The sequence below is a fragment of the Artemia franciscana genome, chromosome 20 (genome assembly GCF_032884065.1).
Source record: "Artemia franciscana chromosome 20, ASM3288406v1, whole genome shotgun sequence".
NCBI classification, from domain to species: domain Eukaryota; kingdom Metazoa; phylum Arthropoda; class Branchiopoda; order Anostraca; family Artemiidae; genus Artemia; species Artemia franciscana.
The window spans coordinates 5,888,719-5,916,043 of NC_088882.1; the positions used below are offsets into that span (position 1 = coordinate 5,888,719).

The window sequence follows — 27,325 nt, forward strand, 5'->3', positions numbered from 1 at the left end:
AGATATTTGAGTCAGGAAGGGGAGGTCGTAAATAATTTTTCCCGTGGCACCATCAGCCCTAGGAACGGCTTCTGGTTCAATCAATATATCCTTCTCCTTTCTTTGGTTCCCAAGATATTTATAAGTTTTAGCTTTTATTTTTAATTTTCTTAAGTTTCAATGAAGTTAAGCTTTGTTAAATTTGAGTCTATAGTTTTAGTTGAGTATTTCTATTAAGTAAGCTCAAGTTTTTCAAGCTTTTTTTGTGGTATTAGGCAATACTTTAGACACCAGAAACACAAGTGAGGATCCACCTTGTAAGTTCAAAAGAAAGATGGCAACCCCGTTGCAGGTGCATTATCTCAGGTTATCTTAGGTCACTCAGGTTACTTAGGTCACATCGGCTAAAAGCTACAGAGGGTTGACAAACTTACTAGCATCTCAGTTAGTTATAGTCAGTAAATCAATCAATTTATTGTCAAAATATAAAAAAGACCACAATCCATACTTCTGGCCTCTCAAAAGGCTTTATGGCATGTATATGTAGGGGGAGGGGACGGCAACTACACAATTTAATCAACATTTGACGCCTCTAGTATGGCTAAGAAGTTTAGGAATAACACCCATAAGACGATTACGATTAAAGTGTTCCCACTTAAATCTTAATATTCCACAAAGAAAAGAAGAAAAAGGGGAGCACCAACCTTTGAACCAAAAAGGTCCACATTCCCTTGGCTCTCTTTTAATCATGATTATTTAGTGTCTTGGTTTTTGTGGCTCTTCTATTTGTCATTGTTTATATTTACTATTGAGTGCTTGGTATTGAGTGGTTAAATCCTATTGTTCTAAAAAGAAAAGAAGAACAAGAGCTGAGAGCTCATATGGCACTTGTGACGAGGCGAGAAGAGCTAAGAGCCAAGAGATCATATGGTATGAGCTCTAACAAAATTCTATGAATCAATAGATTGATTTAAAACGGAAAATAAGAGGCTTAATGCCGGTCAAGATTTAAAATAAGAGCTCTGAGTCACAAAGTCCTTCTAAATATCAAAATTCATTAAGATCCGATCACCCACTCGTAAGTTATAAATACCTAATTTTTTCTAATTTTTCCTCTCCCTTTTGCCCCCCAGATGGTCGAATCTAGGAAAACGACTTTATCAAGTCAAATTGTGCAGCTCCCTGACACGCCTACCAATTTTCATCGCCCTAGCACGTCCAGAAGCACCGAACTCGCCAAATCACTGAACCCCTCCCCCCCGCTCCCCCAAAGACAGCGAATCCAGTACGATTCTATCAATCACGTATCAAGGACATTTGTTTATTCTATCCACCAAGCTTCATCCCGATTCCTACACTCCAAGTGTTTTTCCAAGATTTCCCCCTCCAAATCCCCACAATGTCAAAAGATCTGGTCGGGATTTGAAATAAGAGCTCTGAGACATGAATTCCTTCTAAAAATCAAATTTCATTACGATCCGATCATCTATTCGTAAGATATAAATACTCCAATTTTCATGTTTTCCAAGAATTCCGGTTCCCCCCTCCAACTCCCCCGAATGTCACAGGATCTGGTCGGAATTTGAAATTAGAACTTTAAAGCACAAGATCCTTCTAAATATCAAATTTCATTAAGATCTGGTCACCCTTTCGTAAGTTACAAATACCTCAATTTTCAAAATTACCCCCCCCCCCCCAATTCCACCAAAGAGAGCAGATCCGGTCCGGTTATGTCAGTCACGTATCTTAGACAGGTTTCTATTCTTCCCATCCAGTTTCATCCTGATCTCACCGCTTTAAGTATTTTCTAAGATTTCCGGTCCCCCCAACTGCCCCCCCCAATTACGCTTGATCCGGTTGAGATTTAAAATAAGATGTCGGAGTTACGAGGTCCTTCTAAATATGAAGTTTCATGAAGATCCGATCACTCCTTCGCAAGTTAAAAATACATCATTTTTCTTATTTTTCAGAATTACCCCCCCCCCCCCGCAATTGAGCGGATCCGTTCCAATTATGTAAATCACGTATGCAAGACTTCTGCTTATTTTTCCAACCAAGTTTCATCCCAATCCCTCCAATCTAAGCGTTTCCCATCATTTTAGGTCTCCCCACCCCAAATTCCCCCAATGTCACCAGATCCGGTCAGGATTTAAAACAAGAGCTTTGAGACAGGATATCCTTCTAAAAATCAAATTTCATGGAGATCCAATCACCCGTTCCTAAGTTAAAAATACCTCATTTTTCTAATTTTTCAGAATTAACCCCCCCCCCCCCAACTACCCCAAAGAGAGCGGATCCGTTCTGGTTATGTCAATCATGTATCTAGGACTCGTGTTTTTTTTTCCACCAAGTTTCATCCCGATCCCTCCACTCTAAATGTTTTCCAAATTTTAGGTTTCTCCCCTCCCAACTCCCCCCCCCCCCCAATGTCACCAGATCCGGTCGGGTTTAAAATAAGAGCTCTGAGCCACGATATCCTTCTAAATATCAAATTTCATTGAGATCCGATCACCCGTTCGTAAGTTAAAAACACCTCATATTTTTTTATTTTTCAGAAATACCCCCCCCCCCCCCCCAACTACCCAAAAGGGAGCGGATCCGTTCCGTTTATGTCAATCATCTATCTAGGACTTGTGTTTATTTTTCCCACCATGTTTCATCCCGATCCCTCCACTCTAAGTGTTTTCCAAGTTTTAGGTTTCCCCCTCCCAACTCCCCGCCCCCATCACCAGATCCGGTCGGGACTTAAAATAAGAGCTCTAAGACACGATATCCTTCTAAACATCAAATTTCATTGAGATCCGATCACCCGTTCGTAAGTTGAAAATACCTCATTTTTCTAATTTTTAAGAATTGCTCCCCCCCCCCCAACTACCCCAAAGAGAGCAAATCAGTTCCGATTATGTCAATCATGTATCTGGGACTTGCGCTTATTTTTCCCATCAAGTTTCATCCCGATCCCTCCACTCTAAGTGTTTTCCAAGATTTTAGGTTTCCCCCCCTCAACTCCCCCCAATGTCATCAGACCCAGTCGGGATTTAAAATAAGAGCTCTGAGACACAATATCATTCCAAACATCAAATTTCATTAAGATCCAATCACTCCCTCATAAGTTAAAAATACTTCATTTTTTCTATTTTTTTCCGAATTAACCGGCCCCCACTCCCCCCCCCAGATGGTCAAATCGGGAAAACGACTATTTCTAGTTTAATCTGGTCCGGTCCCTGATACGCTTGCCAAATTTCATCGTCCTAGCTTACCTGGAAGTGCCTAAAGTAGAAAAACCGGGACTTTAGGTTTCCCCCCTCTAACTCCCCTCAATGTCATCAGATCCGGTCGTGATTTAAAGTAAGAGCTCTGAGACACAATATCATTCGAAACATCAAATTTCATTAAGATCCAATCACCCGCTGATAAGTTAAAAATACTTCATTTTTTCTATTTTTTGCGAATTAACCGGGCCCCCACTCCCCCCCAGAGGGTCACATCGGGAAAACGACTATTTCTAATTTAATCTGGTCCGGTCCCTGATACGCTTGCCAAATTTCATCGTCCTAGCTTACCTGGAAGTGCCTAAAGTAGCAAAACCGGGACCGACAGACCGACAGACAGACCGACAGAATTGGCGACTGCTATATGTCACTTGGTTAATACCAAGTGCCATAAAAAGGGGAGCACCAACCTTTGAACCAAAAAGGGCCACATTACCTTGGCTCCCTTATTCATGATTATTTAGTGTCTTAGTTTTAGTGGCTCTTCTATTTGTATTTTTGTTAATATTTACTATTGAGCATTTCGTATTGAGCGCTTAAATTCTATTGTTCTACAAACAAAGAAGAAAAGGGGGAGCACCAACCTTTGAACTAAAAATGGCCACATTACCTTGGCTCCCTTAATCATGATTATTTAGTGTCTTAGTTTTTGTGGCTATTCTATTTGTCTTTTTGTTTATATTTACTATTGAGTGCCTGGTATTTAGCGCTTAAATCCTATTGTTCTACAAAGAAAAGAAGAAAAAAGGGAGCACCAATCTTTGAACCAAAAAGGCCCACATTCCCTTGGCTCCCTTTTATTCATGATTATTTATTGTCTTAGTTTTTGTTGCTCTTCTATTTGTCTTTTTGTTTATATTTACTATTGGGTACTTGGTATTAAGCGCTTAATTTCTATTGTTCTACAAACAAAGAAGAACACGAGCTAAGAGCTCATATGGCACTTGTGACGAGGTCGGAAGAGCCAAGAGCCCATATGGTATGAGCTCTAGCAAAATTCTAAGAATCAATAGATTGCTTTAAAAGGAAAATCAGAGGCTTAATGCCGGTCGGGATTTAAAATAAGGACTCTGAGTAACGAGGTCCTTCTAAATATTAAAATTCATTAAGATCCGGTTGTAAGTTAAAAATATCTCAATTTTTCTAATTTTTCCTCTCCCTTCAGCCCCCCAGATGGTCGAATCGGGGAAAACGACTTTATCAAGTCAATTTGTGCAGCTACCTGACATGCTTACCAATTTTCGTCGTCCAAGCACGTCCAGAAGCACCAAACTCGCCAAAGCACTGAACCCCACCCCTAACTCCCCAAAGAGAGCGGATCCAGCCCGGTTACGTCAATCACGTATATACGACATTTATAAGCGTTTCCCACTCCAACTGCCCCCAATGTCAAAATACCTGGTCGGGATTTGAAATAAGAGCTCTGAGACAGGAGTTCCTTCTAATTATCAAATTTCATTAAGATCCGGTCACCCATTCTTAAATTAAAAATACCTCAATTTTTCTGATTTTTCCAAATTAGCAACCCCAAGTTCCCTCAAAGAGAACGGATCCGTACCAATTATGTCAATCTCGTATCTATAACTTGTGCTTATTCTTCCCATCAAATTTCATCCCAATCTCTCCACTCAAAGAGTTTTCCAAGATTTCCGGTTCCTAAGATTTCTGTTTCCCCCCTCCAACCCTCTGTGTCCCCGGATCCGATTCGAATTGAAAATGGAGCATCTGAGACATAAGATTCTTCTATATATCAAATTCCATTAAGATCCGATCACCCATTCGTAAGACACCTCGATTTTCACGTTTTCCAAGAATTCCGGTTTCCCCCTCAAACTCCCTTCAGTGTCACCGGATCTGGTCGAGATTTTAAATGAAAGTCCTAAGGCACAAGATCCTTCTAGATATCAAATTTCATTATGATCTGATTATCCGTTCGTAAGTTACTAATACCTCATTTTTTCAAATTTTTCCGAATTACTCCCCCCCCCCCCCAACTCCACCAAAGAGAGCGGATCTGGTCCGGTTATGTCAGTCCCCTATCTTGGGCTTGGGCTTATTCTTTCCACCAAGTTTCATCCTGATCTCTCCGCTTTAAGCGTTTTCCGAGATTCCCCCCCCCCCCCCTAATGACACTGGATCCATTCGGGATTTAAAATAAGAGATCTGGGTTTCGAGGTCCTTCTAAATATGAAAATTTCATTAAGATACGATCACTCTTTCGTAATTCAAAAATACCTCATTTTTTCTAGTTTTTTAGAATTAACCCTCCCTCCCAACTCCTCCAAAGAGATCAGATCCGTTCCGGTTATGTCAACCCCGTATTTTTCCCACCAAGTTTCATCCCGATCCCTCCACTCCAAGCGTTTTCCAAGATTTTAGGTTCCGTCCCCCCCCCCTAACTTCCCCTTCACCAGATCCGATCGGGATTTAAGATAAGAGCTCTGAGACACGATATCCTTCTAAGCATGAAATTCCATTAAGATCCGATCACTCCTTCGTAAGTTAAAAATACCTCATTTTTTTAATTTTTCAGAATTAACCATCCTCCTACAACTCCCCCAAAGAGAGCGGATCCGTTCCGGTTTTTTTCAATCACGTATCTAAGACTTATGGTAAATTTTACCACCAAGTTTCATCCCGATCCCTCCACTCTAAGCGTTTTCCAAGATTTTAGCCCCCTCCCCCAACTCCCCCCAATGTCACCGAATCCGGTTGGGATTTAAAATAGAGCTTTGAGGCACGATATCCTTCCGAAAATCAAATTTCATTAAGATCCGATCACTCCTTCGTAAGTTAAAAATACCTAATTTTTTCTAATTTTTAGGAATTAACCCCCCCCCCCCCAACTCCCCCAAAGAGAGCAGATCCGTCCCGTTTATATCAATCATGTATCTAGGACTTTTGATTATTTTTCCCACCAAGTTTCATCCCGATTCCTCAACTCTAAGCGTTTTCCGAGATTTTAGGTTCCCCCCTCAATTCCCCCCAATATTACCGGATCCAGTCGGGTTTTAAAATAAGAGCTCTGAGACACGATATTCTTCCAAACTTTAAATTTCATTAAGATCCGATCGCTCCTTCGAAAGTTAAAAATACCTCATTTTTCTAATTTTCAGAATTAACCCCCCCCCCCCCAATTCCCCCGAACAGAGAAAATCCGTTCCAGTTATGTCAATTACGTATTTAAGACTTCTTCTTATTTTTCCCACCAAGTTTCATCCTGATGCCTCCATTCTAAGCGTTTTCCAAGATTTTAGGTTCCCTCCCCAACTGCCCCCAATGTCACCGGATCTGGTCGGAATTTAAAATAAGAGCTCTGAGACACGATATCCTTCCAAACATCAAATTTCATTAAGATCCCATCACCCGTTCGTAAGTTAAAAATACTTCATTTTTTCTGTTTTGTCCAAATTAACCGACCCCCACTTCCCCTCCCCCCCCAGATGGTCAAATCACAAAAACGACTATTTCTAATTTAATCTGGTCCGGTCCCTGATATACCTACCAAATTTCATCGTCCTAGCTTACCTGGAAGTTCCTAAAGTAGCTAAACCGCGACAGAGAGACCGACAGAATTTGCGATCACAAGTCACTTGATTAATACCAAGTCCCATAAAAAGGGGAGCACCAACCTTTGAACCAAAAAGGGCCACATTCCCTTGGCTCCCTTTTATTCATGATTATTTAGTGTCTTAGTTTTTGTGGCTCTTCTAATGGTCTGTTTGTTTATATTTACTATTGAGTGCTTAAATCATATTGTTGTACAAAGAAAAGAAGAAAAAAGGGGAGTATCAACCTTTGAACCACAAAGGGCCACAATTCCTTGGCTCCCTTTTATTCATGATAGTTAGTGTCTTAGTTTTTGTGGCTCTTCTATTTGTCTTTTTGTTTATATTTACTATTGAGTGCTTGGTATTGAGCACTTAAATCCTATTGTTCTACAAAGAAAAGAAGAAAAAGGGGAGTACCAACTTTTGAACCAAAAAGGGCCACATTCCCTTGGCTCCCTTTTATTTATGATTAGTTAGTGTCTTAATTTTTGTGGCTCTTCTATTCGTCTTTTTGTTTATATTTACTATTGAGTGCTTGGTATTGAGCGCTTAAATTCTATTGTTGTCCAAAGAAAAGAAGAAAAAGGGGAGCACCAACCAGAACTCTCCATCATCCTCGAAAGTTAGGCCAAGCTTTTCTCTTTCTGACGACGTAATCTTGGACCACTCAGGGGACCTAGAATACAATTTCATGAGATCTTGAGAACTGAAAAGGAATGGTCCATTTGGATTTGGAAGGCGACTCGGGATAGATGCCAACTCCCTCTGACTCCTCAGAGGACAACTGCAGAGATCATGTGCTGGAGGCGGCCATGATTCCAATGAGCTGAAAAAAGAAAAAAAAAACAATATCAGAACAAGAAAAAAAACAATGTCAGAACAAGAAAAAGCAATGGAAAGAATGAAAAGATTGAAGAAACATGGAAAAGGTTGTAAGAGATTGTAAGCCTAAAAACGCGTTATATTATTAGACTATCCCTTCACATGAAGATAACTATAAAATTGTATCTCTATTTAAACTTGGAAGGTTCTGTCTATTAGATTCTTTTTGTCCAAGCCATTTTAAACTAATCGTCTATTTGAACTGAGTTTGTATTTAAAATATAGGTTATTATTTTATTTTTCAATATTTATTTCAATTTTTTCCTTTTATTTCAAATACATTGTTCACATAAAGAGTAACTCTCACCTGATATTTTGAAGATTTGAAAATAAAAGATTTGGCCCTAGGTTTAGTTTATACTTAATACACAAGAGAAGGGAAATTTGGCATTTCATAAAAAGAGGGTCTCCATATTTTAGTTCTGGTATTTTGTTTCAAGGTTTAGTTTTTATATTTCCTCAGACTCGTAACCATTGAATGGTAAGATTAAACTTAATGAAACTTATATATCTGAAATCAGCATAAAACTCCAATTCTTTTGATATATCTATTGATATCAAAATTCGCTTTTTAGAGTTTCGGTTACTATTGAGCCAGGTTGCTTCTTACTTACAGTTTGTTACCACGAATTGTTTGTTTTTAATTGCAACGACAAATCATATTTTTCGAAAAGTAACTTCTGTTATCGAAAACCTCAAATTTTAGATATCAAGTGGGGGAAGGATCTTGTTCTTATAAAGTTTGTTTTACCAAACTACACATATATTTTTTAGTTTTCACAAAATATTCCAGAAAGACCCCTCGACAAGTTCTTGGAGGAATATTTTCTCAAACTCCACGTCTATTTAAAGGTATGCATGGAAACATAGGTCAGTTTATGACACCCCTAATACTAAAAAGAAAGAGAATGCGAGATAGAAAGAAAACAGAAAAAGAAATAGGAAGGAGAAGATAAACACCAAAAAAATGCGAGACTTGTTAAATATTAGAAAACAACCATTTATTATACAGATAAGAAAGAAAAAAAATATTAGGAATGATTTTTTTTTTTTAGGTTCCAGACTGATAGGGGGGCTTATTTTTGTCAGGAATGTATTCAAAGAGGGCACCTTGGGTCCTTCCTCTCATAAAAAATTGCATTTCTGAGCACTTCTTATTCTAATTATCAAATATTTTTTTTTTACTATTGGCCCTTCGCCCATTTTTTTTTTTTTTTTTTTTTTGATGGGTGTATGATTGTATTCATTGTATTCATTTGTTAAACTTGAGGTTTTGCTGTACTTTTAATAGAAAGAATAGATAATATTGTTTTAATATCTAGAGTTCTGGAAGGCAAAATATAATAAATAATTAATTATTATTAATAACAATTGCATTCTGGAACTCAGCCATCGTGATATCAGATCCAATGCATATGGTAATTACCTAGGTGTGTTTAGTTGTATTTTATAGTTCTATATACTTGTAGCTATAATCAACATGTTTGGTAATTATGGTAATTTCCAAAACTAGCAGCTCATCACTAAGAAATTTATGACATCGTAGATTCTACAAAAAGGAAACGATGACTATGTTATAAACTGACGGATATGTCGGTACTTCTAAATTCTTAATTATCAGTAATGGTCAGAACCTGTTTTAATAGCAGGCTAAAAACCCGGATTGGAACCTGATTTCATCAATGACGTTCAGCTTGTCAATCAGAGCCGCCCACACGCACAGTGGCATAGTCGGCTAAAAATTTCTATACGAGCAAGCACAAGATGCTGAACGCACTTGATATGCATTTAGCGTTTAATATTTTTTAAGTTTAAATTTTAAGTTTAATATTTAGCGAGGCTAAAGGTTTAATTCTAATTGAATAAATAAATTTGAAAAAGTAAAATCCTTTTTATAATAAACAAAATTGAATAAGTAAAATTTGAATAGCCTAACTTGTATTTTCATTTCAATGCTGTAATAATCGGATAAGAGAATATTTGTAATACAATTCACTTTCAGTTAAGCACCAATGACGCAGTAGGCTTTATATTTTTATAGTTATGAAAGGAGGCAGTAACATATTCTTGTTTTTAGTGGAATTAAATTTGTCGTGAAAGATCTTTGGGAAGAAATAAGGTTAAATTAATTTGATGTATATTGGTATCAATTGGTGAAAAGCCCATCAGTTCAAAATTTGATTTTACTGTAGGCCTAATTTCATTTTTTATTTTCAATGTTGTAATAAGTATATAAGAACATGTTTTCAAACAGTTCGTGGTAACGAACTGTAGTAAGGAGCGACCAGGCTCAATAGCAATCAAAACTCTAAAAAATGGGGTTTTGATATCAGTAGCTACATTAAAAGAATTGCATTTTAATGCTGATTTTATATATATATATATTTAATCAAGTTTAGTCTTACCCATCAAAAGTTACGAGCCTGAGAAAATTTGCCTTATTTTAAAAATAGGGGAAAACAACCCCTAAAAGTCATAGAATCTTAACGAAGATCACACCATCAGATTCAGCGTATCAGAGAACCCTATTGTAGAAGTTTCAAGCTCCTATCTACAAAAATGTGGAATTTCGTATTTTTTGCCAGAAGACAAATCACGGGTGCGTGTTCATTTGTTTGTTTTGTTTTTTTTTTTCCAGGGGTCATCGTATCGACCAAGTGGTCCTAGAATTTCGCAAGAGGGCTCATTCTAACGGAAATGAAAAGTTCTAGTGCCCTTTTTAAGTGACCAAAAAAATGGAGGGCACCTAGGCTCCCTCCCAGGCTATTTTTTCTCCAAAGTCAACGGATCAAAATTTTGAGATAGCCATTTTGTTCCGCATAGTCAAAAACCATAATAACTGTGTCTTTGGGAATGACTTACTCCCCCGCAGTCCCTGGGGGAGGGGCTGCAAGTTACAAACTTCGGCCAGTGTTTACATATAATCATGGTTACTGGGAAGTGTACAGCGTTTTCAGGGGATTTTTTTTGGGTTTGGGGGTGGGGTTGAGGGGAGGGAGCTATGTGGGAGGATCTTTCAAAGAAATATGTCATGGGGGAACAGAAATTCAATGAAAAGGGCGCAGGAATTTTATAAAATTACTATAAAAAAAAACAATGAAAAAATAAACATGGAAAAGTTTTTTCATTTGAAAGTAAGGAGTAGCATTGAAACTTAAAACGAACAGAGATTATTACGCATATGAGGGGTTCTAAAAATACTTTAGCATAAAGAGCGAGGTATTTAGGAGGAGATAAATACCTCGCTCTTTATGCTATAGTATTTTTAGTAATTTCAACTATTTATTCTACGGCCTTTCGGATTCAGGGGTCATTCTTAAAGAATTGTGACAAAACTTACGATTTAGTGCAAAGAGCGAGGTACTAACGAGGGTACAAACCCCCTCATATACATAATAAAAATTTAAGAATATAAAAGTTTGTTACGTAAGCTAATTCTTAAGTTACGTATATTTTTTACTAATAAAAACATTCGTTGAAAATTAAAATTTATAGTTGCCTTTTTATGTAACCGAAAAATTGCAGGGCAACTAGGCTTTCCCCACCCCTTATTTCTCAAAATCGTCTGATCAAAACTAAGAGAAAGCCATTTAGCCAAAAAAGGAATTAATATGCAAATTTCATTTTAATAATTTATGTGTGGAAAGCCAAAATCAAACATGCATTAATTCAAAAACGATCAGGAATTACATAAAAAAACTTGTTTTTTTAACTGAAAGTAAGGAGCGACATTAAAACTTAAAACGAACAGAAATTACTCCGTATATGAAATGGGTTGTCCCCTCCGCAATCCCTTGCTCTTTACGCTAAAGTTTGACTCTTTGCCACAATTTTGCTTTTTAAAACAATTAAAAACTTTAGCGTAAAGAGCAAGGGATTGCGGAGGGGACAACCCATTTCATATACGGAGTAATTTCTGTTCGTTTTAAGTTTTAATGTCGCACCTTACTTTCAGTTAAAAAACTAGTTTTTTTTATATGTAATTGTGATAAAGTGTCATTTTCAGTAGAGCACCAGTGACGGAATAGGTTTTAGACTTTTACAGTTAGATAAGGAGGCAATACCTATACTCTTTTTTGAATTGATTTTTGTTAGTTTCAATCTTGATTCGCATGTTTAATCATAGCTTTGTTCGTTTTAAGGTTTATTTATTCATTTATATTAGTACATGTTTTATGTTTATTTGCAATAATTGTTTATTTAATTTCTGTTCGTTTGGGTTTCATTTATACTGCAATAGTAAAATATTTGTGTTCGTTTTTAGCTTGATTTGTATATTCAATTTAAGCTCTACTCGTTTTAAGATTTATTTATTCATTTATATTAGTACAGCAAAACAATAAAAACAAAAGCAATACAAAACCAGAAGAATGGAACAACAAGAATAATGCAAGAAGAGATTCTAGAAATAACATTTTTTAAAAGTAATACCAAAAAAAATTGACCCCCCCTCCCACACAAAACAGCAAACCAAATGTATTTAAGCTACTCCAACCAAATCCAGGTAATAAGCGTTCAGCCAAATACAGGTTAGATTTTAATTACTTTTAGTTTTAATGACAGTCCTCCTCCTCCACGGAATAAATTCTCCTCATTTTGGGGCTGCCAGCATCAACCCCCATGCAGAAAATCCCCCCCGCCCGCAGAAAGTACCTCCCAGAAAATAGCGCTCCATGGATCCTCCCCCCGAAAAATTCCACCCCGATGCAAAGAACTGAAACTCTCAATTTCTAATCTAATGATCACACTCTGAAGTTTCTGCGATCTTGGGCTGGAGGTTTGGATGAAGAAGCAACAGTCCTCCTCCTCCACGGAATAAATTCTCCTCATTTTGGGATTTAGTTTTATTCTTTACTTTCATAGTAACAGCGTAGACAAGAAATATTCCCTGAAATCATAAGGGAGTAGATATCAATTTTGCATTTTTGGTGCGTCTTTAAAGTATCTTTTGTAACTTCCCCCCCCCCATAAAAAATTACTGGAAACACCTTTTTTCTGCCTTTTTGCTGCACTAAGAAAAAGTTTTTACTCCAGATCACCTGCAAGAAATTTTCTGGGTTGAAATTTCAGCCAGAATGGAATTACCTAAGGACAATTCCCTTGGAAAGGGGGGGAGGAGGAGGTGCTTTTACGTGAGAACAGCTATCGACGGTGGATTTTTTCTGTGGGCCTATTTTTTCCGATTCTTCCGATTTTTTCGGGAGGCTCCCACGTCTATGAACATTTTCCATGGAGGTGGGAGCCAGATTTCTCTGTGTTATTAAAAGCGATGAGAAATTTAAATATAAAAACGTTTCTTCAACTGAAAGTAAGGAGCAACATCAAAACTTAAACGGACAGAAATTATTACGTATATGAAAGGGGTTTCCCCCTCCTCAAGACCTTGCTCTTTGCGCTAAAGTTTTGACTTTTTGTCCTAATTCCTTAAGAACGACTCCTGAAACACAATGGCTGTTTAAACAGAATAATAAGTTTCTTTTTTCAATTTGCAATCACCTGTTGTGAAAGAGTGTCGGTGGGTGCTGAGTGGGGAAAATGGATGGTGCCTGAAACCACCTTGAGGGAGTCGGATTTTCCGGCATGATCTGATTAACAAACAGGAATTAAAATTAAAAAAAAAATACATTTTTTCAACTTAAAGTATAGAACAACATTGAAAAAGACAATAATTAGTCCATATATGAGTGGGGCTGCACCCTCCTAAATCGCCTTTTCTCATTAAACTAACGTCTCTATTGCTTTGACAAAGTTTTTTATTCTAATTAAACGGTTTTATTATTTATGAAGTCTTTCTCAAGGAACTTTAACTAGTCAAACTTTAGCATAAAGAGAGGGGTTTAAGAGGGGGAAGCCCCGTCATATATTAAAAAAATTCGTTTCTTTTAAGTTTTAGTGAAGGTTCCTACTTTTAGTTGAAAAACTTGTTTTTTATATATAATTGATTTCCTAAAAGGATTACTGTATGAAATAAATGATGCATCATTAACACAGGAATTTGATGAATGGACAATTCTTCTGGGCTTTGTCTGTTTTGGTGGACGTTTTCAGGCTGAAAAATCTCTCCCTAGTTAATTTATCTATTATGGGTTGCCTCCCCGTAGTAGCATATTTGTAGGCCTGGATATATAATGAGTCGGAGTTAATAGGCTTGAGATTGTCAGTGCAAGATTTCAACTCTTGTTGATAGAAGAGCATCGCCAAGTGCTGAAAAACATCTTGTGACAAAGAATATGCTCAGCATTACGCAAAGCCTCTCTTCATACTGGAGATCTCAGGGATTTCTTGTTGGCCGGTTCTAAGCCGGCTTAAGCGCTTCGGTGTAGACTTGAGAAGATATGTTGATCCTCCTCCTGCACTGGTATCCGAGATCATTGCTTTTCCTGAGGACAAAATAATTCCAATGATTTAAAGAAGACAAAAATTGGAGCATGGAATGTTCGGACGTTGAAAATAACTATCATATCGACAGACAAATTAAGAAGATTCAAACCAGACTAAATAGGAGTTTCAGAAACTCATATCCCAGGGATAGGAAGCATGACATTAGGTGATATAGAATTTGTTTACACAGGCAGGAAGGATAGGGTACAAAGACAGGGAGTAGGGCTCATGATGAATAAAGAAGCTGATAAGTCTTGTTTAGGCTGGGAAGGTATTAATAATGTGAATGCTAATCACTCATTTTTTGACTAAAAAGTTCAGGATATCAGTTATAGTAGTATTTTCCCCTGTAGAGCCGACTGACGAAGATACTAGTGATTCAGATGAATTACACTTACAGAAGCAAATAGACTGGGTCCCAAGAAGAAATATGGTGTTTTTACTAGGAGATTTCAACGCCCAGGTCGGTAGAAATAGGGATAGATGGTATCCTAGCCTAGGTAAATTTGGTGTAGGAAAAGAAAACAGTAATGGCTACAGACTGTTGCAATTTTGTAGGTATAACAATCTAGTTATAACCAATAGGGTGTTTGGTTATAAAATTGCCCATCAGTTAACATGGTAATAACTTGATGGTTAGACAGCAAACCTTTATGTTACTGTAAACCAAAGACTGGCAGGATCGATACGAGGTACCAGAGCATATAGGAGTACTGTTATTGATGTTAAAAGTAAAGATCACAATCTGGTAGTGTCTAGGGTTGATTTACAGTTGAAATTTCGGAAGAGTAACTACCTCCCGGGAATTTATGATGTTAGTAGACTCCAGGATGGGAATTTGAGGGAAACTTTTCAAAAACAGTTGAATACTAAATCAGAGAGTTTGAAATTTGACAATGTGGAAGATGAACGGAATTATTTTAGGAAAACAATTTGTCAAGTTACTAATGGTTAAAGAAGAAAGTAAGGATTACAGCAAGGAATATTAGTGAAAAGGCTTTATGTTTTATAGTGAGAAGTGGTTTTACAAGAATTACCTAAGTGGCAGATGACATGAAAACAAAAAGAATGTAAAGAAAGCGGAGAAAGCATCAAAATATGAATTAAGGAAGTGTGAAGCGGAGATTATGGATAAAATTGCCGAGAATCTGGAAGATGCAGCTATACGTCATATTAGTAAAATCTTGTACTAGCGTGTTAATAAATTGAAAGAGAGTAGTCAATCTGGACCTGTCCCAGTTAAAGATAAAAAACGGGGCCACAATTGGTGACAAGGAAAGAGTTAAACAGAGATGGGCAAAATATTTTGAGAATGTGCTAAACCGAGATAGAGTTGCAGGAAAAGATGTAGAAGAAAATGAAAAAGTTTATGATACCTTAGATGTGAAAAAAGATTTGTTTTGTGAGGAGGATTAGCGACAGTACTAAAAGGATTAAAAATGATAAGGCCAGGTGCTAGTGTGACAGTGTGGTAAATGTGTTTCTTAACTATGATTGCTCTGAGATTAGTAATAAGTTATTGAAGCTTATGCATATGATTTTTGAAAAAGGGGATGTATCTAGCGATACTGGAAAAACCTTAATTAGACCACTATATAAAAAAGTGATAAGAGGGAGTGTGATAACTATCAAGGCATTAGTCTGGCCTCTGCGAGTAGCAAATTACTTTGTAATAAGATACTTTTTGGACTGAGATATGCTGTAGACAAAGTTTTAAGAGAAGAACAGCAATAATTGAGAAGTGCCTTAGTTGTCAAACACCTTTGATCCTCAGTTTTATAGATTACAAACAAGCGTTCATTTCTGTTGATAGAAGAGCTTTAATTAAGGTTTTATCCTTGTATGGTATCTCCCTTTATATGGATCATTTTGATGGATTTGTCTTAAGAAGCACAGGAAGGCAATGGGAGACCATGGAATCAAATGGTGAGGGGATCATCTGGACTTAGATTATGCTGGTGACTTAAGTATCCTAGATGAAAATGTGAGCAAAATGAATGAACTTTTAGATTTTTTGTGAGTTCAGGGTGCTAGAATATGTCCGAAATACACGTTAAGAAGACTGAGTCGCTTGGGAATAAGTGAAGATGAAAAGCTGACGTTGGGTAACGAAAAGATTGATCAGATGATCAGCTTCACTTACCTTGGTTTCATTAATATTAAAGATAATGGGAGCACTAAAGATGTTAAAAGTAGAAAGGCCAAGGCTCAGGTTGTTTTTTCACAGTAACAAAAAAAAAATTATGTAAGAATAGGAAGATAAGTCTGCAGACCAAGATAAGAATATTGGAAGCCACAGCGTATGGCTCTGAAGCATGGGCGCTCCGGAAAGCGGACAAAAATTTACTAGATGTTTTCCAGAGAAATTGCCAACGGACTGTCCCGGCTGACTGACCGTATTTCAAACAGTAGATTGTACGAAAAATGTGGTTCAATCAGGCTTTCTAGGGCTATAATGAAAGAAAGGTTGAGATGGCTAGGCCACGTTCTGCGGATGAAGAATGACAGATTGCGGCCTAAACATATTTATGTAACATATTTATGTAAGAATAGCAAACCAAGATTAGAATATTGAAAGCCACAGTGATGACGAACGAAAGTTCTTAAGCCGAACTGGCCAGACATGACAATAAACAATCAAGAGAGATAAAACTCTACAAAAAGAAAACTTCAAACGAGACGACGGCCAGTAGAATTGAAAGACTAAAACAACGCGGATATTTCGCCTGTATCCAAACAAGGCGTCTTCAGCACAAGATAGAAAATTAAAAGAAAACTAATCTAAAAACAAATAAAAACCACCACCAATAATAATAAATACAATTGTCGCTACTTATCCACGTAGGGAAAAGCAGCTATTTGAGTTACTTCAATGAGAATCAAAAGATTCAATTGAATCAAAAGATTCAATTGAATCAAAAGATTCAATTGAATCAAAAGATTCAATTGAATCAAAAAGCAAAAGAGCTTTTGCTCTTTGATTCTCATTGAAGTAACTCAAATAGCTTCTTTTCCCTACGTGGATAAGTAGCGACAATTGTATTTATTTTTATTGGTTGTGATTTTTATTTGTTTTTAGATTAGTTTTCTTTTAAGTTTTTATCTTGTGATGAAGACGCCTTGTTTGGAGACAGGCGAAATATCCGCGTTGTTTTAGTCTTTCAATTCCACTGGCCGTTGTCTCGTTTGTAGTTTTCTTTTTGTAGAGTTTTATCTCTCTTGATTATTTATTCACATTGATGACAGTGACAAATATGGCTTGGAAGCATGGGCGCTCCGAAAATCGGATGAAGGTTTTCAAGATGTTTTCCAGAGAGATTACCTACATATTGTTCTAGGTATCCGGCTGACAGATCGTATTTCAAACAGTAGGCTGTACGAAAAGTGTGGTTCAATACCACTTTCTAGGGCAATAATGAGAGAAATAATGAGATGGCTATGGCACGTTCTGTGGTTGAAGGATGGGAGATTGCCAAAGATTGTCCTTTTCGGCCAACCGTCTAGGGATAAACAAAATCAGGTCGTCCGTGGTTGGGTAGGAGGAAATCATAGATAAAGATTTAAATGAAATGCGAGCTTCCTGGGAGGGTGTAAATAGGGAGGCTTTGAATAGATTGGGATAAAGGAGGAGTGTGCGTAGCTTTGTTGGCTTAGGGTGGTTTGGCGCTGCGGTGAGTTGTTAATAGTAGTAGTAAAAGTAGCACTGAATAATATAAATATTTTAACAATAAATTCTAAATTATTGAACACATCAGCGCCTGCCCAGAAGTATTCCGATTTCTGCCAATTTTTGTCAATTTTCAATCTGCCAATGTTCCAGCGGAATTATCCGAGTGCTATTTTCCACGTGTTTTGATTTCTGGGAAATAATTTCTTCGGGATGGGGCATCTCCGGAGTGATCGAGAAACCAATTAGAGGCAAGTCTTATTCAAATTTAAAGAATGCTCAGGAGAATTTTTCAGGCTGAATTCTCCGCAAGCAATAGTACAGGGAGGGGGATTCTCAGCGAGGTTGGAACTGTCTGGAGGGAATTTGGCGGGGGGAAGGTTTACTTTACGTTGGATGAAATTTCACCAAAGGAGATTTCTATGAGGCGGAGGGTCACCGCTTCCATATATAAAGGGTATGTTTCTCCTTAACGTGTTCTTTACGCTAAAGTTTGGCAGTTTGTCCTGAGTTTTAAAGAGTGTTTATTAAAACACGGGGACTTTTCTTAGAATAGGAAGCTTTTTTAAAATTGCTAACAGCTTTAACGTAAAAAGTAAGGTAAAGAGGAGGGGACAACCATTCATATAAGGAATAAATATTCCAAAACTAATTAGCAAATTTCGTATTAATTTTTCATGTTTACGGTGAGCCAAATTCGAACCTGCATTAGCTGAAAGACGTCCAGAAATTAAATGAAAAAAAAAAAAAAAAAAAAAAAAACAGGAGCAACATTAAAACTTAAAACGATCAGAAGTTATTCCGTATATGCAAAGGGGTTGTCTCCTCCTCAACACCCAACTTTTAACACTAAAATTTTATTGTTTTATAAAGTAGAGTTGTTACAAAGAGTCAAACTTTAGCATAAAGAGCGAGGTGTTGATGAGGGAGCGGCATCTTTCCCATGCGGAACAATTTCTGTTCGTTTTAAGTTTTAATGTAGTTCCTTACTTTCAATTAAAACACTTGTTTTTTCTATTTAATTAAAAAAGAAAAACCTATTGCCTATTGCTTACACATAGCATTTGTTATTGGGAAGTAAACAGACATTTTTTGGGAGGCGAAAATTCTCTGGGAGAATTTTCAACGGTGAGATGTGGGAGATAACTCATCTTAAATACTTGGCTCTTTTACGCCAAAATATGACTTTGTATTCCAATACTTCACGAAAAAGTGAAACACAAGATTAGTTGAATTTGAATAATATGGGTTTTTGAACATTCAAAATAATTTTAGCGTGAAGAGCGAGGTATTGAAGAGGAGGGGTCCCCCCCCCCTATCGTAATCATTTCTGTTCGTTTAATTTGCAATTTTTGATCCTTACTTTCAGTTGAAAAAACCTGCTTTTATTTGTTTAATCACGAAAAGGCACAAACGATTCTCAGGGGAAATAATTGAAATGCTGCTGATTTTGAATAGCCAAAAATAGCCAGTAGTTTATTTTTATGGCACTTGGTATTTACCAAGTGACATAGTGATCGCAAATTCTATCGTTCTGTCGGTCCTTTGCTAGTTTAGGTACTTCCAGATAAGCTAGGACGATGAAATTTGGCAGGCGTATCAGGGACTAGACCAGATTAAATTAGAAATAGTCGTTTCCCTGATTTGACTATCTGGGGGAGTGAAGGGGGGGGGGGGGGGGTTAATTCGGGAAAATTAAAAAAATGAGGTATTTTTAACTTACGAATGGGTGATGGGATCTTAATGAATTTTGATATTTAGAAGGACCTCGTGTCTCAGAGCTCTTATTTTGAATCCCAGCTGGCATTAAGCCTCTGATTTTCCTTTTAAATCAGTCTGTTGATTCTTAGAATTTTGCTAGAGCTCATGCCATATGAGCTCTTGGCTCTCCCGACCTCGTCACAAGTGCCATATGAGCTCTTAGCTCTTGTGCTTTATCCTGAGGCTTAGCCCGTGTAATTTCAAATCTAGATTTTTATGATGAGCATTTATGCCATCGAAGCTTGTTTTTATAATATTCAATGTTTGGAAAAAAATGTGCAAATTACTCTTTGATTAAAATTTTTTGTTATTGAACTTTGGCAAAGCGAAGAGTTTATTAATTTGAGCAAAAAAAAAAAGATCGGAAATATCGAAATCATTATAAAAAATACAAAAAGTAAAAACATCGATATATCCTTTAATCAAATTATCGCATTATACATCCAATTTAAAGTGAGACATCTCATCGTAAAACTTATCTAATAACGTCGTTATCCAATTTAAAGTGAGACATCTCATCGCAAAACTTATCTAATAACGGACTTGAAGCAAAATAGTAGTTTGCTTTGGATGCATGATCTAATAAAGCCCCCCCCCCCGATCCATCTTAAGTCTACCTCTGCATCGCCTTTGTTAACGTAGCGTTAATCGGCCATGAAAGGGCAGAATGTTACATAAATTATGTAGATAAGGTAAAAAAAAATTCTGGGGCCCTGACCATAACTCTTTAGCATAGAACAGAGACTTCCAAGACTTAAAAGGTCACTAAGGGCATCAATGGTCGTATACAGGAGCGTCAATACACGAAAATGTTGGGGAGCAGGAGCAATGTAAGTTTTATAACGTTTTTTTTTTCAAGGGAGATGGAGGGCAGTTTTGTTGTTGTTTTTTTTCCAATAAAAATATCATTTTTTTCCAAAATCTAGCGAGAAGAAGGTGAAAAAATCTAGGAGGGCAATTGCCACCGTCTGCCTGATTTGAGGCACCGCGTATTATGAAAAAAAAGATGATAGTCAGAGCAGTATTTATGTATATACTTCGTTCTTTAGGCAAACCAAAAATAACAAAGTTATAAAGGGTTTTTGGTAAAAAATGTATTTTCATGGGTAGCGCCATTTTCAAGTACAAAAGACACAAAAATAAAGCCCCCCCCCACCCCCTGGATCCATCTGATGTTTATTCATGCGTGAAAATTATAATGTTCTAGGATTTTGCTTTCGAATTTTTCAAAATTATGAAATTTTTGGGCACTACTAAATTTTTGTCAGCATCGCCACGTTGAACCGTGAGAATAAATAAGCAAAAATAGTCAGCTAAACTTCACAAAGTTTCGCGTCTGTAAAAATTGAAACACAATAATTTATTTATAACCAGAAACTGCTATATGTTCAAGATAAAGCTACTCATTCTTAAGCTATTTGGTGCCATATGTTTTTAGCTTATTTTCAGCTGATTCTTCGCCCACATTTTTTTTTCCGAATTTTGAATTTCCGCGCTACTATAAACTCTATAACTGCCCACGGAGGTCATTTTCATTAAAGATTTATCCCTGATTTTCCTTATTTGTTTTTTATGTTATATATGGTTGTTTAAACTTCCACTTAACTAGTTAAAAAAAAAATTAGGTTTAATTTTCACTGGTCTTAGTACTTTGAAAATATCACCAATATAATATGATTATGTCAAATCAGCACAAATGAACATGATATTAATGTATAAATAATTTCAGGTGGTGTTACACAATATTGAAAATTTTGTAAATGAACTGAAAATATTTAAAGGTTTGACATACTTTTCCTTCTAAATAATATTAAACTAATGATTCACTACCCCATAAATGCTTATAGAACGTAGAGCAAATTTGTACGGCAAACTACCCTATTTTACGCCAGTAAATACGTAGAAAATAGTATAAAATACCACAAACCAGGTTACTGACCCACAAATGACCTCGCAAAAATCAGCAAAGGTATGAAATACTGAGCCTGAACCTTTTCCCCCTTAGTTGTTTAATAGCAAAAACTAAATAGTTATAGTTGGAATCCCACCCCTCTTAGTTAACATCTTCAGCGTAGGGCACCTAATACCTCTTCAATGCGCTGTCATTACGAAAAATGTAAGGAGCTGACAATGTATTAATTTAATGAAAGTCTGAATTTATGGTATGTCATTGTGTGGTGGAACTCGACCTTATAAACAATGACTTACAAGCAATAACGGTTCAGGCATGAAGTCAAAAAGCGACAGTCTTTGGAATTTAGTCTTATAATTTGCATAGGGGCATGTAGGGGCACGAACATGCATATAGGGGAACGAACAGGCATATAGGGGAACGAACTGGCTTATAGGGGAACGATGAGCCGAGGCAAGTTTTGGAAAAAGTTATCAGAGCTTCAGAAACGTTATAAATAGCAAAAAATACCAGAAAGGGTGTCTTGCGTAAATGTCACACCAGGAAAGCATATACACGAGGGGAAAGGCCATCAGTCCCCACAGGAAACCCTGAAACTTCTTACTCGATTTATCAATAAAACTATTTTTTTTAATGATTAGCCTTCCCCCGAAAAAAATATATTCGCATGTACCAGTGTCAAGACCAGAAATTATAAAAGTCTATTCATCAAAATTAATTAAATTTACGCCAATTCGCAACAAAGGCTTAACCGATATCCAGAGCTAGATCCAGACAAAACGAACGCCAAAACGAAAACGGACAGCCAAAACGAACGTCCAGATTAAAGAAAGCAACTCTATTTTGTGACTCCAAAAAAGCGACTCCGGCCAAAACGGACATCGACTGATTCCTTGTTCAAAAAAGCAAGTCAAAAGAAAATCAGGATAAGAAATTCAGGACATATGGCGAAGAAGAACTTGGCAAACATCTTTAGACTTATCATACACGATTCAACTAATGTAAAAGTTTAATTTTCATGGGACAACTGCTTTTTGGAAAAGGTTTGGGTTTCTCTATCCACAAACAGAATTTTTTCCTTCATTAGTTACAAATACTGCGCACAGTCTAAGATACCAGATAATTTCTTCAGCTTTAATACAAAACAAAAGATTTCCTGACTCTTTTAACAATATAACACCTACACCAGAGCCCCCCTAAAGCTCTATCTCCCGTCACCCCATCACCCTTCCTCCCCATCACTTTTGAAAAGAACCTATCTTTAAAGGACTAATAGTAAGTAGCAATAATAATAGCTTGGAAGTATTTTTTTCTGTGCAAATTTTGTTTTTATTTGAATACGGATCTTGATTCTTGATCCTTAAATCATGCTTCTAACTTCAAGCATTCGAATTCAGATTCGAACCCTGTTCTAGCTAGAGATTAGTATAACAATGGTAAAGAAAGCTAAATATTACTCATTTAACTTTCATAATGATATCTCAAAATGAAAATAAACTAACAAAAAAAATCGTGCAGTAGGATCATTCTATAATCCAAATCTTGTCCAAGGTGTTAATCATAATCTAATAATTTTATACTTAATTAGGAAAACTGAAAAAGCGGGACGCTAAAAATAATATACAATCAAACAGCAAGAAACTGGGGGCGTACAGGACCGGTATCCCAGATCATATTTTGGCTGCTACTACAACTTACCTCAGCAACAAGCCACCTGAGGCTAAAAGTTACGAATGCTCCTCCTCCGTCTTAATCTATTCAAACCCCCCCCTTCTTTACACTCTCCCAGGAAATTTTCATTTCCCCTAAATCTTTTTTACGACCTCCTCCCACCCCAACTATGGACGACCAGCATTCCCTTTAGCCCTAGATGGTTAACCGAAAAGGATAAAACACTAAGACAATCTGTCATCCTTCATCCGAAAAAGTACCCTAGTCATCTAAAGCTTTCTCTCATTATAGTCTTAGAAAGCGGGATTAAACCATAGAATTCGTACAGCCTACTGATTGAAATAAGTTCAGCGATCCGGGTACATATAACAACTGTTGGCAATTTCTTTGGAGAACATCTAGCAAATCTTCATCCGTTTTTCGGAGCGCCCAAGCTGTTTAACCATATTTGACCACTTTCATCATTGTAGCTCAAAATATTCTAATCTTGGTTCGCACACTTATCTTCCTATTTTTCTAAATTTTTTTCAACTTCAAAAAAAAAAACCTGAGCCTTGGCCTCTTCGCGATATCACCCAAAAACGGAATCTACGATTAGTGCGACGTCGGTGCCACCCCTGAGCCTTGGCTATTCCACTTTTAAGATCTTCAGTGTTCCCACCCTCTTTATAATAATACTACTACCAAGGTAAGTGAAGCTGTCCACCTGATCAATCCTTTCGTTACCCAACATAGCCTTTTCATCTTCACTTATTCGTAGCCTTAGTGACTTAGTCTTCCTAACATTAATTTTCAAACCTATTCTAGCACCCTGAACTCGTAAAACCTCTAAAAGCTCATTCATTTTGCTCACACTTTCATCTAGGATGCTTAAATCATCAGCATAATCTAAGCCCAGGAATATTTTTCTTCCCCATATAATCCCGTGTTCTCCCATTATCTTTCCTGTGCTCTTTAAGGCAAAGTAGACAAAGTCCATGTTTGTCTCCTGGTACAGTATGAAACCAGCTGCTAGCCTAATTTCTTACCTTAACCGCAGCAGTGTTATTCTCGTACACACCATAATCACTTTAATGTGTTTGTCTGGTATACCACACAAGGATAAGACCTTCGCTAAAGCTCTTTCATCGACAGAATCGGCAGCTTGCCCGTAATCTATAAAACTGAGGACTAAAGGTGTTTGATAATTAAAGCACTTCTCAGTTATTAACCTAAGAATAAAAATTTAACCTACACCTCTACCCTTCCTACATCCTCTCCCCTCCCTATCTCCTCTACCCTTCCTACATCCACACTGTTCTTCTTTTTAAACTTTGTCTACAGCAACTCTGAGTCTAAAAATTATCATATTACTAAGTAATTTGCTACTTACAGTGACCAGGCTATTGTCTCTATAATTACCACACTCACTCTTATCACCTTTCTCATTATGTGGTTTAATTAGGGTTTTCCTAAAATCGCTAGGCACTTCCCCTTTTTCAAAAATTATATTGATAATCTTCAGTAACTTATTTATAAAATCAGAGCCACCATACTTAACAAACTAATGTACCACATTGTCACACTAGCATCTGGAGCACCTGGAGCCTTATTATTGTTTAGTCCTTTTAGTACTGTCGCCAATTCTTCCGCAAAAGACAAATCTTCCTCCGTATCCAAGGTATCACAAGCTTTTTCATTTTTCTTTATATTTCTTTTCTAAAACTCTATCCCGGTTTATCACATTCTCAAAATGTTATGCCCGTATCTCTTAAACTCTTTCCTTATCACTAATTGTGGCCCCGTTCCTATCTTTAACTGGTATAAGTCCAGATTGACTATTCCCTCTCAATTTATTAACAAGCCAGTACAATATTTTACTATTACGCCGTCTAGCTGCATCTTCCAGACCCTTGGCAACTTTTCAGTTATATTCTATTGCCATATCCACTTTCTTTATACCCCTCTTGTTTTCATATGATCTATCACTCAGATAATTCTTGCACAAGCCCCTTCACTTCTCTATTCAACATAAAGCTTTTTCACTAATATTCCTAGCTTCGTTCTTAGCTTTCTTTCCTAAGACACCATCAGCAACTTCACAAATTATTTTCCTACAATTATTCCATCCATCTTCTACATTGTCAAACTGTAAACTCTCCAGTTTAGCATTCAACTCTTGTGATTCCGCCAGAAAAATACTCCTTAGCATACTTTCATTTGAAGAAAGACTTATTTTTATTTAATTCCTTATCCTTTGTAGGACATGGGAGAATCTCCTGCGTGGAAAACATTCCTCGGAAATCCCCCCCTTTAATGTAAATTTTTTCCCACAGAAAATTTCCCAATGTATGATTTCTCCTGGTGATAATTCTTCTCTGGAAATTTTCTCCCGTGGGAAAACGTTGCCACGTGAAAACACCCAAAAGATTTCCAACTCCGCTGAAAATTTCTCCAATGTATCCCCGCATGTAAAATGGAATCGCCAATGAAAAGGTAAGACATACAAAACGAATTGCATAAACGAATTCTGGAAAATTCCCCCGTGTAAAATTTCCCACGGAAAGTTCACCCCCAAAAACTTCCATCCCAATTCGAATTTCTCCCAACAGAAAATCCATCCCCAGGTCCGTTTTTTAATACAGCGAGTTTAACGGCTTTGCATTCGGCTGTTGTAAATGGATAATTAGATGTTTGTCGGTTATTTATTTAAAACCTCTTAAAGTAAGCTAGAGGCGGAGGCCACCTTCAAACCTCTTAAAGTGAGCTAGAGGCGGAGGCCACCTTCAAACCTCTTAAAGTAAGCTAGAAGCGGAGGCCACCTTGAAAAGAGGCTAGAAGCCGTCAGAGAGAGACAGCCGGTTTTCTGAGCTATTCACAACGCAGTCCTCTCACCATCAAGATTTTTGAACCCCCCTCCTCCATTTGTATCATTTTTGTGGTTTAAATCACCTTGACTTATTCTTGACTCTGATTAAATAGAAAGAAAACAAGTTTTTTTCAACTGAAAAAAATGAGCAACATTAAAACTTAACACGAACAGAAATAATTACGTATATGAAGGGGGTCGCCCCCTCCTCAATACCTCACTCTTTGCGCTAAAGTACTTTGGCTTTTAAAAAAGCTCTTTTTTGTTGTAATTAAACGGCCCTTGAATTTAAGGAGTTGTTCCTAAAGAATTGGGACACAATTCACTTGAACATAAAGAGCGAGGTGTTGAAAACGGGGCAACCTTACTTCTCCGTTGAGGAAGAATACTATTATCCTTAAGCCGAAACCCCAGGTTTTGGTTGGTAGTTTTGAAGATATAGGGCAACCCTAACCAGCGTTTCCCCAAAGCAAAAAAAAAAAAAAATCCATCCATGAAAAAAGATAATTATAAGCTAATCCCAGATAAAAGATTCCATCTGCTCTTTAAGATAGCCAGGTTAATATCATTCTCACATAATCCCTCAACAGTGTCCCAAAGCCACATCCGTAAATTTGAATTAGTCACCAAGCAAGTTCATACAGACACAGGCAGACAGTTGACCGAAGCAGAAAAAAACATAAAAAGATATAAGCCGCTCCCAAGTAAAATATACCTTTCGCCCAGAATCAGCCAGGTAGTACACCTCCAGAATGTAGCTTTGCCTCACTCTCACCAGGAATCATGAGAAAATAGTCAAATTAACAAATGCAAAGCAAACAATTACCGTGGATTTAGTCAACACTTACTGAAAACTAAATTCTCAGTAAAAAAAAAAAAAAAAATCAATAAAAACCTAAAACTAAATATTAGAGCCGCCTAAAGATATAGGTAAATATCTGCTATTTTAACTGTTCCAAGAAATATACCTGTTTTATACCCATTTTTTTTTTCTCGCCATCAGCAATACTTATGACGAAAGATTGTGTGTATACAACTTTGAATAAAAACCTTAAAAAGTGACCTTCCTTAACAAAAAACTGACTGTTACACTTATTAATCGCAAAATATGAAATTTAATGGTTCAATTTTTTTTAATACTGACGATAGTCAAAAAATGAGAATCTTTAATAAAAAACCAGTTTTTTTTCTCCGACTATATGACAATCTTTTCTCAGACCATATGAATTTTTTTTTCTCAGACAATATGACGTTTTTTTTTAGAAAAAGCTGAGTTCACACAATGCATGAAAACATGGGATTTACTTGGAAATTGCGTGAAATTACTGGGGAAGCAATGAAAATTTTACATTAAGGGCAAGGCCGTGTCTTGAGCCACTCCCTCCCCCCAAGTTTGTCCCG

At 36.9% G+C, this 27,325-nt stretch overlaps 1 protein-coding gene across 1 annotated transcript in view; it reads right to left on the reverse strand.

Moving 5' to 3' along the window:
- LOC136040332 (calpain-5-like) overlaps nt 1–27,325 on the reverse strand; it is a 100,946-nt gene that overhangs the window by 2,834 nt on the left and 70,787 nt on the right. The window contains exon 8 of the mRNA XM_065724573.1: nt 7,401–7,628. Coding sequence (XP_065580645.1) covers nt 7,401–7,628 — 228 coding nt within the window. The remainder of the gene's footprint in view (nt 1–7,400; nt 7,629–27,325) is intronic.